The 13,433-nt window shown below is 55.5% G+C and overlaps 1 protein-coding gene across 3 annotated transcripts in view; it reads left to right on the forward strand.

Annotated features, from left to right (window-relative positions):
- Positions 1-13,433, forward strand: part of TREH (trehalase) — a 31,440-nt gene that overhangs the window by 12,752 nt on the left and 5,255 nt on the right. For 2 of the 3 annotated variants that reach the window (XM_084895589.1, XM_084895590.1), the window contains exons 2-10: positions 9,943-10,043; positions 10,147-10,291; positions 10,369-10,456; positions 11,027-11,127; positions 11,269-11,361; positions 11,462-11,578; positions 12,290-12,412; positions 12,610-12,659; positions 12,874-13,068. In XM_084895589.1, the coding sequence (XP_084751715.1) occupies positions 9,943-10,043; positions 10,147-10,291; positions 10,369-10,456; positions 11,027-11,127; positions 11,269-11,361; positions 11,462-11,578; positions 12,290-12,412; positions 12,610-12,659; positions 12,874-13,068 (1,013 nt within the window). Of the gene's footprint in view, positions 1-8,947; positions 10,292-10,368; positions 10,457-11,026; positions 11,128-11,268; positions 11,362-11,461; positions 11,579-12,289; positions 12,413-12,609; positions 12,660-12,873; positions 13,069-13,433 lie in introns of those variants that run through there. The other variant, XM_084895588.1, reaches the window with a different exon arrangement.

Below are 13,433 nucleotides of genomic sequence, written 5' to 3' on the forward strand. Positions count from 1 at the left end.
AAAAAGAAAGAAGAATCCAAAAGTGTGAGGATAGTGTAAGTGTGAGGATAGTGTAAGGAGCCTTTGGGACAACTTCAAGCGTACCAACATCTGGATTTTTGGGGTGCCAGAAGAAGAGAGCGAGCAGGGTATTGAAAGCATATTGAAAGAAATAATGACAGAAAACTTCCCCTACCTGGTGAAAAAATAGACTTATAAGAACAAGAAGCGTACAGAACCCTAAACAAGAGTAATCCAAAGAGGACCACACCAAGACACATTATAATTAAAATTCCAAGGGCAAAAGACAAAGAGAAAATCTTACAAGCAGCAAGAGAAAAACAGCTAGTTACCTACAAGAGAGTACCCATGCGACTGTCAGCTGATTTCTCTACAGAAACTATGCAGGCCAGAAGGGAGTGGCAAGAAATATTCAAAATGATGAACAACAAGAACCTACAACTAAGATTACTCTATCCAGCAAAGCTGTCATTCAGAATTGAAGGTCAAATAAAGAGCTTCACAGACAAGAAAAAGTTAAAGGAGTTCATCAACACCAAACCAGGATTACATGAAATGTTGAAGAGTATTCTTTAAGAAGAGGAAAAAGAAGAAAAAGGTAAAGGTAAAAATTATGAACAACAAAAAGACCTCAAATACATACCCACCAACAAGTGAATCTAAAAATCAAGTGAATAAAAAATCTGAAGAACAAAATGGATTGGTGAATATAATGGAATAAGGGACATAGAAAGGGATTGGACTAACAATTCTCAGGGGGAAAGGAGTCTGAAGGGTGTGGGAAGAGATTGGGCAAAAATCTTATACCTATGGATAAAGATAGTGGCGGGGGTAAGGGCATGGGGTGTGATTGGGAATCAGGTGGAGGGGAGATATGGGGCGGGGAAGAGTAACACCTGTAATAATCTGAACAATAAAGATTTGTTTTAAAAAAAAAAAGATCAAAAAAAGAAAAGAAAAAAAATATAGTAATTGTTGATAGATATTTATTTATTGACATTTTATTATTCATATTTTTTATCTTCCGTATTCTTCTCTTTAAAGAAGATCCTTCAACATTTCTTGTAATACTAGTTTGGTGGTGATGAACTCCTTTAGCTTGTCCTGGTCTAGGAAGTTCTTTATCTGTCCTTCATCTCTAAATAATAGCTTTGCTGGGTAGAGTAATCTTGGTTTTCCTTGGTAGAGATTCTTGTTTTTCATCACTGAATATTTCTTTCCAATTCCTTCGGCCAGCAAAGTTTATGTTGAGAAATCAGCAGACATTTTACAAAAAATATATATTTCTATTTATTTCAGAGAAGAAGGGAGAGGGAGAGAGATAGAAACATCAATGATGAGAAAAAAATCATCAATCGGCTGCCTCCTGCACACCCTACATCAGGAATCAAGCCTGAAACTCAGGCATATACCCTCCTGGTTCATAGGTTGATGATCAACCATTGAGCCACACCAACTGGGCTTAGTTGACAATTTTATGGGAGCTTCCCTATAGGTAACTAACTGCTTTTCTCTTGCTGCTTTTATGATTCTTTAACTTTTAAAAAGATTTTCTCTTTGTTTTTAACTTTAATTATGATGTGTTGGTGTGAGCCTCTTTGGGTTCATCTTGTTTGGGATTCTCTGCACTTCCTGGACTTGTATGTCAATTTACTTCATCAAGTTATGGAAGCTTCTGTCATTATTTCTTCAAATAGCTTTTCTTTTTTTTCTTTTCTTTTTTCTGGGCCAACAATTCTTTTGAGACCTAATTTCAATGTCAAACAGTGCCTTATGTGTACATATCAGCAATGATATTTCAGTTCTAGATGGTGGACAAATAGTGGTAATGCAGGTCTGATCCTCTCTGGTTTGGTCCTGGGCAACCTGCAGTGACGCACAGCTGCTGGCTGCTAGTGTGGCAAGGCAACATCAGTGTCTTCCATCTCTGGACTGCTTCTCTTCTGTCTGCATGGCTGGAGCGGTCCTGACAATTTCTCTATGTTGCCGGAATCCACATGGTCTCTGAGTTGTTTCTGAAAATATACAAAATTCAAATAGCTTTTCAAGATCTTGCTCTCTCTCTTCTCCTTCTGGCACCCCCATGATGTGAATGTTGGTACACTTGAAGTTGCCCCAGAGGCTTCTTACATGCTCTTTGTATTTTCTAATTATTTTTTCTTTTTGCTCTTGTGATTGAGTGTTTTTTCCTTCCTCATATTCCAAATCGGTGATTTGATTCTCAGCATTCTCTATTCTACTGTTGAATCTCTGTAAATTATTTGTTATTTCAGTTAGTGTACGCTTAATTTCTGACTTGTCCTTTTTAATGTCCTTGATGTTCTCACTAATTTTCTTGAAATTCTCATTAAGATCCTTGAAATTCTCACTAAGCCCCTGATGCTCTCATTAAGATCTTTGAGAATCTTTATAACCATTGTTTTGAACTCTGTATCTAGTAGTATGTTTGCTTCCATTTCATTTAGGGTTTTTTTTTTTTTTTTCTGGATATTTCTTCTATTCTTCCATTTGTGACATGTTTCTTTGTCTCCACATTTTTGCTGCCTCCCTGTGTTTATTTCTATGTATTAGGTAGAGCTGCTATGCCTCCTGGAGTTGGTAGAGTGACCTAGAGTAGTAGGTGTCCTGTAGGCCCAGTGGCTCAGCTTCCCCAATAATCTGAGCTGGGCAATCTAGGTGCACCCTGTGTGGGCTGTGTGCACTGTCTTGCTGTAGTTGAACCTTGATTGCTGTTGGTGTCACTGGGAGGAACTGACATCCAGGCCAATTGGCTGTGAGGACCAGCTTTGACTACAGTGGAAGGAAGAGATGTTGTGCAGAAGACCCCTATGGAGCAGGACTTGCTTCAGTGGGCCTTTGCTTCTCACTGAAGCTGCCCCTGATTGTGTCACTTATGGATGTTTAGAGTTGCAATCTGGTGTTATCTAAAGCTGTCCACTGGATGAACTGGCTCAGGGCCCCCACTGGAGGTGCAAAGTCAGCCACTGGCTCTGGGGCCACCTGTCAGGAGCACAGCGCAAGCTGCAAATGGCTGCTACTTATGTTGGGCTTAGAAGTGCCCAGGAGAGGCCAAGCTGAGAAACAAGGCAGGCTGTTACCAGGGCTGGGCCCCCAGGGGCCTCTTATTAAGAGGAATGGGGCATGCTAACGCCAACTGCTGCTGATTTGAGAGATTTTAAGAAAGTCTAAAGCCCGAGCCAGTACAGGCCATTCATATGGAAAAGTCATTGCAAACAGGTTGGGTGGGGCTATAAATCGGGTGGAGCGGTATCTCAGGGAATCACCAGGACAGCAAACATTGTGAGCCAGGCTGGTGGGAACTCAGATATGCTGTCAGCCAACTCTATGACAGGGGAGGTCTCAGTGTAAGAACAATGACCCCTGCGAGCACCCCATCTGGGAGAAAGCTGCCCCCGAATTCTTGCTCTGGTGCCAGACAATCCAGTTCCTCCCCGTATGTCCCTGGGTCCCTCCTCTTGCCGAACTGCTACCCTAGTACTGGAGCTCAGAGACAGGGAACAAGTCCAAGTACGTAAGTCTGTGCACAGGCCCTTTAAGAAGAATAGCCTCCCCGTCACTCAGCCACAATCCCTGCTGGTTTTTACAGCCCAAAGGTAACAGGGACTTCTCTTCCCAGCTCTGGAAGCCTGTGTGGAGGGGTCTGTGTGGGGCTAGGACTCCTTTCACCTCATGAGAGGCCTCTGTAGCCTACATATCCCTGCCGATTGAACAACTGCCACAGATGGGTGTTGGACCAACCCATTCTGTACCTCCACCCCTCCTATTACTCTCAGTGTGCTTTCTTCTTTAGTTATGAGACTTCCATTCAGCCCAATTTCAGGTGGTCCTGAATGATGGCTGTTTTGTATTTTGATGTGGTTGTGGAGGCAGCAAGTACCAGTGTTTACCTGACTGGTTCTGACTCCTGACTGGTTCTTTATGTTTTCTAGTTCCATTTTTATGTTTCCTATTTCTTTGTTGAAGTTCTCACTAAGTTCCTCTACTCTTACCCTACACCCATGGAGCATTTTTTAAGCCAGTGTTTTGAACTCTGCACCTGATAGATTGTCTCCATTTTGTTTAGCTCTTTTTCTGGGGATTTCTTCTGTCCTTTCGTTTGGGACATGCTTCTTTACCTCCTCGTTCTGGCTGCCGCCCCGTGTTTGTTTCTGTGGACTAGATAGAGCTGCCGTGTCTCTGGGGCTTGGTAGAGTTCCCCTAGTAGTTGGTGTCCTATAGAGTCCAGTGGAGCAATCTCCCTGCTCACCCAAGCTGGGCCTTTCAGCTGTGATCCCATGTTAGCCATGTACACCCTCCTGTGGTAGTTGAGCCTTGATTGCTATTGGCATGTCAATGGGAGGGATTTACCCTCAGGCTGATCAACTGTAAGGACTGGCTGTGACCAGGATAGAGGACCAGCTGTGCAGGGCACACACCACTGAGCAGGAGTTACTTCAGTGCTCTGGTATCTGCTGAGTCTGCCGCTTGAGTGTGTCCCTCGTGGGGGAGGTTGGGTAGTGCTTTGACGTGGTCTGAAGCTGTCCCAGTGCACTGGCTCCAGGGCCGCCCGGAAGGGCAAGCCACGAAAGGCCCCCCACTCCCGCCTGTGTTCTTCCCAGGCCACCTGGCATGAACTATAAAGAAACTGCAGATGGCTGCTACTTATGCTGGGCTTGGAAGTGCCCAAGAGAGGCCAACCTGCCAACCAAGGTTGGCTGCTGCTAGTGCTGGGCCTGGGCCACTTAGTGAGAGGGATGGGGCATGCTGAGGCCAGCTGCTTGTTTGAGAGGATTAGGAAGTTCAAAGCATGAGCCAAGACAGGCTATTTGTATGGAAGAGTCACTAGAAACGGCTTGGATTGGGCCCAAAAGTTGGATGGGCAGGGAATCTCTAGAGTGTGGTTAACAGTGTGAGCCAGGATGATGGAGACTCAGATATGACGCCTGCCTGCCAGCTTTGAAAAGGAACATGGCCTCTGCCAGCACTTCTGTCTGCAAGAAAGCTGCCCCTCCAGCTCTCAACCTAATGCCAGACAACTCAGTTCCTCCCCACATGTCTCTGGTGCCCAGTGCTGGAACTCAGAGCAAGTAGGTTCAAGTAAGTCCATGTTCTGGCCCTTTAAGAGGAATGCCTGGGACGCCAGTAGCTTAGTCTCACTCAGCCACACCCTGAGCTGGTTGCACAGCCAGAAGTCATGGGGCCCTCTCTTCCTGACAATGGTACTCTTGCTGTGGGTCCTGCTGTGGAGCTGGAACTCCTAACTCCTCAGGGGGATCTTCACAGTTCTGATGGCCCTCTTTGTTTTTATTGTTTTAACTGTGTTTTTATTGACTTCAGAGAGGAAGTGAGAGAAAGAGAAAGAAACATCAATGATAGCCCTAGCCAGTTTGGCTCAGTGGATAGAGTGTCAGCCTGTGATCTGAAGGGTCCCAGATTCAATTCCAGTCAAGGGCACATGCCTGCGTTTCAGGATTGATCCCCAATTGGGGGTGTGCAGCAGGCAACTGATCAATGATTCTATCTCATCATTGATGTTTATATCTCTCTCTCCCTCTCCCTTCCACTTTGAAGTAAATTAAAATATTTTTAAAAAGAATTAAAAGAAACATCAATGATGAGTGATGAGAGAGAATCATTAATTGACTGTCTCCTGTATGCCCCCCACTAGGGATTGAGCCCCACAACCTGTACATGTGACCTGACAGGGAATCAAACCATGATCTTCTGGTTCATAGGTCAACACTCAACTACTAAACCATGCCAGCCAGGCCTGATATCCCTTTTTATATAAATTTTTTTTTATTGATTTCAGAGAGGAGGGGAGAAGAGGAAAGAAATAGAAACATCAATGATGAGAAAGAATCATTGATTAGCTGCCTCCTGCACCTGCCCCCCTCCTGGGTATTGAGCCCACAACCGGGCATGTGCCCTTGACCAGAATTGAACCCAGGACCCTTCATCCACAGGCCAATGCTCTATCCACTGAGCCAAGCCAGGTGGTTCCTGATATCCTTTTTTATTTTTATCTGCCACATTCGAATGTGGGACCAGCCCATTTTGTTTCTCCACCCCTCTTACCAGTCTCTATATAGCTTCTTCTTTATATCCTTAGTTTTAGGACTTCTATTCAGATCGATTGAGACAGTTCTGAATAATGGTTGTTCTGTAGTTTAGTTGCAGTTTTGATGTGGTCGTGGGAGGATTTGAATACCACAGTGAACCACACAGCCATCTGAACCACTTGGATAATATTAATATTGGTAGTCAAATGTATTGGGAAGTGGCGTGATGCCTGCCCTGGTCAGTTTGGTTCAGTGGATAGAGTGTCGGCCTGTGGACTGAGGGGTCACGGGTTTTATTCTGACCAAGGGCACATATCTTGGTTGCAGGCTCGACTCCTGGCCCCAGGTGGGCGAGTGTGGAAGGCAGCAAATCGATGTGTCTCTCTCACATTGATGTTTCTGTCTCTCCCTCCCTCTTCCAGTCACTCTAAAAATCAATGGACAAATATCCTCGGGTGAGGATTAACAACAGAAAAGCCTCCTATCCCTGCCCTACACTAGCTCTAAATATTAGGTATATTTATGTTGATAAAGCAACTAGTGCTTTATCTATTATATAAATGTCACACTGACGAAATGCAGATGCTCCAACAGGTTTTATTTTCATTTAAGGGGCCCGTGGCCGAAGACCAGGGTGAGCCTGTTGTGTAGCAAAGACTGTCTGTCCTTTTACCGGGGATGTAGCTGCTAAGCTCTTGGAGTTCCCCCAGTGGTCAAGTGCCTATTAGGGTGGTGTCTGCTAGTTTGTGTTCATGAGGTGACTCTTGGGGGGAGTGGCTAAGTGAGTCATGCTAATGAGCTGACTCAGGATGGGGAGGCCCTGTCAGAAGGCCACGTGACTATGGCTTCCCCATCTGTGACACATGATGTAAGTCCTACCCCCAGGGAAAAGAGCAGGGCTGGAGATGGAGCTCAATCACATGACCAATGATTCAATCAATCATACATACATAATGAGATCCTAATAAAAACTCTAGACACCAAAGCTCAGTGGAACCTCCTGGTTGGTGAACACATCCATGTGCCAGGCGCGTAGCATCCTGGCGCCGCAGAGAGGACGCAGTGCTGCGGGGACCTCCAGGCCCACCACGGGCGTCTTGTGAAAACGGACAGGTGGCGGGCTGTTTTATTAGAGAATGTGCCCCCACGCAGTGGAGTCTGCACGCACTCCAGGTGGGGAGAGTCAGAATGGAATTCAGTCCAGTACCCTCTGGCCTTGGCCTAGGCTCTCTTACAGAAAGCCATCAGAGCCCGGCGGGCCTGGCTCAGTGGTTGAGCATCGACCTCTGAACCAGGAGGCTGTGGTTCAATTTCAGGTCAGGGCCCAGGCCTGGCTTTTGGGCTCGATCCCTGGTGTGGGGCGTGCACGAGGCAGCCTATCAATGATTCTCACTCCTCACTGAGGTTTTCATCCCTCTCTCCCTCTCCCTTCCTCTCTGAAATAAAAAGAAAAAAGAAAAACCATCATGCTTGTATGAACATTTAATATAGCGATTCTCTAGTAGATCCAGCAAGAGTATCAGTATGGCTATACCTAGCATTTGAAGGAGTCAGTACAGACTGGGGGTAGATTTAAAGGAACAGCTAGCCTGTCATATAAAGCCTTCACATACATTTTCACATTTTTGTTCTATTTGGTTACTTATTTCCCTTCCTGCTCTGCCTCTGTTTGTACCTTATGAATTACGTGTGCAGAACTGTACACGTAATTCATAAGGACATGAGCTGAGTCCAGTTCCCGCTCAGGCAGTCGATTCCATGGGGATTGCATTCCGCGGAGGCTTCCGCTCAGCTCAGCTCCCCTGTGTCCCTCACCAAGACCAGGTAACCACGGGCTTGTGCCCGTGAGGTCGCTGAGCGGGGCCAGCGGTTCTGTCACGTGTGCTAGCCTGATTGCAGCACACTGTCCTCCCGTCACAGACCAGGTCTGTAAGAATCAAAGGCCTGGCGCACGAATTCATGCACAGGTACGATCCCTAGGCCTGGTCTGCGATCAGGGCCACCTTCCTCTGCTGCCCGCAGCCAGCCTACCCCCTCCCCCCCGCCCCACCCGGGTTCCCGTTCACCTTCGGGCGAGCAGAGCCTGTGGCCGGGGGAGAGGTGACTGGTCGAGCCGTGGATCTGGTTGTTCCACCTTTAGGGTCAATTTGCATGCTCCCTTCTATTGTATAGGGTTATATAGGATGCCTTCCCAGGGCAGCACCAGGTATGATTAAGGACAGGCCACATGACACAGGCCGCTCGGGGACCTTGTCATTTCCAGGTTCCAAGCAGCTGGAGGCAAACCCACATGGTACTGGGAAGCTGGTGGTACTGGAGGGTTTCTGCCCTGCTCATCGAGGTGTCTTCCCCTGACCGGCCCCCAGAGCAGGGGCAGTCACCGCTGGACAGCCGGTGCGTCCCCAAGGACGGCCGGAGGGCCCAAGTTCATGGTCTTCCCCTCGTGGCTTCCTGAGCCTCGGGGGCCAGTGCCCGTGGCTGCCGTGGCCTTGAGCACAGGAAGGGAGACAGTGGCTGCTGGGCACAGCGCCCACCCCTCCTCGGTCTGTTCCTGGCATCGCCGTGCCTGGCCTGACCCAGGCCACTCCTGTCCTTGGCCCTTCCTCCAGTGAGTGAATCTGTTCCCCAAAAGCCTCTCCTCCCTAAAAGCAAATCCCATTTGTTCCCCGAGGGCCCCCTGACTCCCCAGAGGGATCTGCTCAGCGCTGCTCCCCTGAAACCCACCCCCTGAAACCGCTCCCGTGCAGCACCTGCAGGGGGGACAGCGCCAATGCCTGGCAGACACCAGCAGGCCCACCCGTCCCTCTCGCTCCTCGGCCCCCCCGCCCCCCCCCCCCCCCCCCCGCCCCGGGGAGAGGGCCTGCAGAACGGAGCCGGAGTCTCTGGGCCTGGCGTGTGGAGGGAGCAGAGACTTGGGCGGAGGGACCCTCCTCGGTGTCAGGAGCCCTGTGCGTGTGACCTCACTGTGAACCGGTGCTGAGGGCAGCTGGGGTGCACGTTCACACCAGGAAGGGTGGGCCCCCTCTAGGGTGAGGGAAGTGGTAGTCCCTTGGCGTAACTTATTCTGAGGGCGACGGCGAGGCTGTGCCAGGAGTGGGTCAGCCGCATGGCGCCGCCTGCTGGGTCACTAGTGAGCTCATCTCCATCCTGTGCCCCGCGTCCTGCCCACCAAGAGGGGCTGCGCGTCTCTGCCCGGCCCCGGCCCGCTGTCTGCCACGCCCTCCAGGAGCATTCGGTATCCAGGGCGAACAGTATCCAGGGGGAGTGAGTTCTGCCCGGAGCTGTACACCACACGGTCCAGAGACCCTGCAGGCAGTGGATCCCAGAAATCCCTTCCAAGATGGAATCGAACTGTGGCCTCCTGGTTCATGGGTCGACGCTCAACCATTGAGCCATGCCAGCCGGGCTGGTCCACCCTATTCTCTGATTAAAGTGTTAACCTTGCCGTGGCTGGTGTGGCTCAGTGGATAGAGCGTTGGCCTGCAGACGGAATGGTCCTGGGCTCGATTCCAGTCAAGGGCACATGCCTGGCTTGTGGGCTCAATCCCCAGTAGGGGGCATGCAGGAGGCAGCCAATCAATGATTCTCTCTCATCATCGATGTTTCTATCTCTCTCTTCTTCTCCCTTCCTCTCTGAAATCAATAAAAATATTTTTTTAAAGTGCTAATCTTTCATCCACCAAGTGCGCTCTACTGTTCCAAATCACAGCCTCTCAGGAAATGGTTTGGGTCCTTTGCTGCACAAAGACCCTCCTACTTCTCTCAGCCCTGGTGTCACCACGCCCAGAGCCCTCCCGCACGTGTGTTGGGCACGCACACAGCCCTATCGGGTCCAGGGATCCGGCCTCTTCCCCCGCTGACCGCCCTCCGCCCTCTGCAGCCCGGTGTACTGCCACGGGGAGCTGCTGCACCAGGTGCAGATGGCCAAGCTCTACCCGGACGACAAGCAGTTCGTGGACATGCCGATGGCCTCCCACCCAGGTAAGCGCCGGCCCGCCTGCTCCTGACCCCCCGCCCCCGAGGCGGCAGGGCCAGACCCCGCCAGGGAAGGGGCACGGTCCCACGGAGCCGTGTCTCCGCCCAGACCAGGTGCTGGAGGCCTTCCGCAGCCTGGCCAGCGCCCACAACCACAGCGTGCCCCGGCCGCAGCTGCAGGCCTTCGTCCAGAAGCACTTCTGGCCCGTGGGGCTGGAGCTGCAGCCCTGGGTCCCCGAGGACTGGACGGACAGGTAGGCCCGGAGCGGGGCGGGGCGGGCGGGCCCTCCGCCTGCTGCCCCCCCCCCAACCCGCCATCCTGTCCCCCCAGCCCGCGGTTCCTGGAGAAGATTGCGGACGCCAGGCTGCGCTCCTGGGCCGGGCAGCTGCACCAGCTCTGGAAGAAGCTGGGAAAGAAGGTACCGGCCGGGGGGCCCGCTGGGAGGCCGCCCTGGGAGCACAGCCCCCCCCCCCTCCCCGTCCCGTCCCGGTCTGGAGCAGCATCTCTCTCCCGATTGTCCGCGAGGGCAGGGGACACCTCCTGACCCCTGACCTCCCTGAAGGCCCAGGCACACCGCCTGTTCGCCTTCCCAGGTCCAAGACTGCACAGCATGGCCCCCAGGCCGGGCACCCACAGGCAGGGGGCCCGGGCTCCTTTGTGGCGTGCCGCTCCGGCGCTGCTCCCCTGAAACCCGCCCCTGAAGCCACTCCCTGCAGCACCAGCACCGGGTCCCCTCGCTCCTCGCCCCCCCCCACCCGCCCCGGGGTCCAAAGAGCTGGTGCCAGGCTCCGCCGCTCCATCAAGCACAGCAGGGACCCCAGGCCCCCCGTGGGGGCAGAGCCTCCCGGCAGCCAGGCCCGGCCGAGCCAGCAGGCCGAGCGCAGGGAGGCAGAGCCCACGCCCGACAGCCTCCCCGAGCCCCCGCGGCCCCTCCACGGCGGCGGCCGGTGGGGAGGGGTCCAGGCTGCGACCTCTCTCCTGGCCCCAGATGAAGCTGGACGTCCTCCGGGAGCCCGAGCGCTTCTCTCTCATCTACCAGCGGCGCCCCTTCATGGTGCCCGGCGGGCGCTTCCGCGAGTTCTACTACTGGTGAGTGGGCCGGGCCGGGGTGCCTGCGGGGCCGGGGTGCCTGCGGGGCCGGGGTGCCTGCGGGGCCGGGGTGCCTGCGGGGCCGGGGTGCCTGCGGGGCCGGGGTGCGGGATCTGGCAGTGACCAAGCCGTCCCTCCCAGGGACTCCTACTGGGTGCTGGAGGGGCTGCTGGTGTCGGAGATGCCGGGCACGGCCAAGGGCATGCTGCAGAACTTCGTGGACCTGGTGTGGACGTAAGCGCTGCCCAGGAGGGTGCGGAGGACGGGTGCTCGGAGGGTGAGCCCTGGCTCCGGGGCTCCTCTGCAGGAGCCGTCAGCAACCTCCTCCCCGCAGCTACGGGCACGTTCCCAACGGGCCCCGCGTGTACTACCTGCAGCGCAGCCAGCCGCCGCTCCTGGCGCTCATGATGGCCCGCTACGTGGCGCACACCAACGACACCGACTTCCTCCGGTGGGCACCGCGGGCTCCGTCCCCAGGCCTCCGGGTGGGGGGTGCTCCCAGGCTGAGGCTCTGTCCCCCAGGCCTCCGGGTGGGGGGTGCTCCCAGGCTGAGGCTCTGTCCCCCAGGCCTCCGGGTGGGGGGTGCTCCCAGGCTGAGGCTCTGTCCCCCAGGCCTCCGGGTGGGGGGTGCTCCCAGGCTGAGGCTCTGTCCCCCAGGCCTCCGGGTGGGGGGTGCTCCCAGGCTGAGGCTCCGTCCCCCAGGCCTCCGGGTGGGGGGTGCTCCCAGGCTGAGGCTCTGTCCCCCAGGCCTCCGGGTGGGGGGTGCTCCCAGGCTGAGGCTCTGTCCCCAGGCCTCCGGGTGGGGGGTGCTCCCAGGCTGAGGCTCTGTCCCCCAGGCCTCCGGGTGGGGGGTGCTCCCAGGCTGAGGCTCTGTCCCCCAGGCCTCCGGGTGGGGGGAGGGTGCTCCCAGGCTGAGGCTCTGTCCCCAGGCCTCCGGGTGGGGGGTGCTCCCAGGCTGAGGCTCTGTCCCCGAGGCCTCCGGGTGGGGGGTGCTCCCAGGCTGAGGCTCCGTCCCCCAGGCCTCCGGGTGGGGGGTGCTCCCAGGCTGAGGCTCTGTCCCCCAGGCCTCCGGGTGGGGGGTGCTCCCAGGCTGAGGCTCTGTCCCCGAGGCCTCCGGGTGGGGGGGAGGGGCGCCCAGGCTGAGGTGCCGGCTCTGCCCCAGGACCAACATCAGGGCCCTGGCCATGGAGCTGGACTTCTGGGCCGAGAAGAGGAACGTCTCTGTGAGCGTGGGGGGGAGGAGCTACGTCCTGAATCGCTACCACGTCCCTTACGGGGGGCCCAGGTGAGGCCCTGTCTTTACTCCCGAGCGGGTGTCATCAGCCCTGGCAGGAGGGCCGGTGCTCAGGCCCTCTCAGGGGGCGAGACGGTCGCTGGGGGCATCAGGGCGGTGGGCCCAGGTCCGCTGAGTCACCAGGCTCAGCCCCAGCTCGGGTACGAGGCTCAGAGCCCCCGTGCCAGGTGCCCACTCTCCTCCCGCAGACCAGAGTCCTACAGCAAGGACGCAGAGCTGGCGGCCGCGGTGCCCGCAGGTGAGGGCGGCCGGTGGGGCGGGCCTGCAGCGGGGCGGCCGGGGCGGCCGGGGGGCGGGCCTGCAGCGGGGCGGCCGGGGCGGCCGGGGGGGCGGGCCTGCAGCGGGGGCGGCCGGGGCGGCCGGGGGGGGCGGGCCTGCAGCGGGGCGGCCGGGGCGGCCGGGGGGGGGGGGGGGGGCCTGCCCGGGCGGTGCTCTGTCCTCTGTCCCCGCAGGCGCCCGGGAGGCCCTGTGGGCGGAGCTCAAGGCGGGGGCGGAGTCGGGCTGGGACTTCTCCTCCCGCTGGCTCGTGGGAGGCCCGGACCCCAGCTCGCTCAGCAGCATCCGGACCAGCAAGCTGGTGCCTGTGGACCTCAACGCGTTCCTGTGCCAGGCAGAGGGGCTGATGAGCAGCTTCCACGCCCTCCTGGGTGAGCGGCCGGCGGGCGGGCAGGGCCCGGGTGGGAGGAGGTGGGCTCGCCCGGCTCGGCCCCGCCTCGCCTCGGCCTTGGCAATGGAGCGGGAAGGAGGACCTGGGTGAAGAGCCACCCGCTTTGCCGCCCAATGGGACCTGCCCCCTCATGCGGCCCTGGGGGTGCACACGGGGCCTTCCGCCTGTCACTCCCCCGCTGTTCTCACCGGCACGTGCGCCCAGTCCTCGCCTGCATCCCCTCCCCGCTCCCCGCTGCTGCCCGTCCAGGCCCGAGCCAGTGCCTTTGGAGGATGAGCCTGGACAGGGCCGCAGAGGCCGGAGCCCTAGCCCCTTTGCCCAGGGAATTCTGGGTCCTGGAGCCTG

The sequence above is a fragment of the Pipistrellus hanaki genome, assembly GCF_964339955.1.
Source record: "Pipistrellus hanaki genome assembly, chromosome: 9".
In the NCBI taxonomy this organism is placed as follows: Eukaryota; Metazoa; Chordata; class Mammalia; order Chiroptera; family Vespertilionidae; genus Pipistrellus; species Pipistrellus hanaki.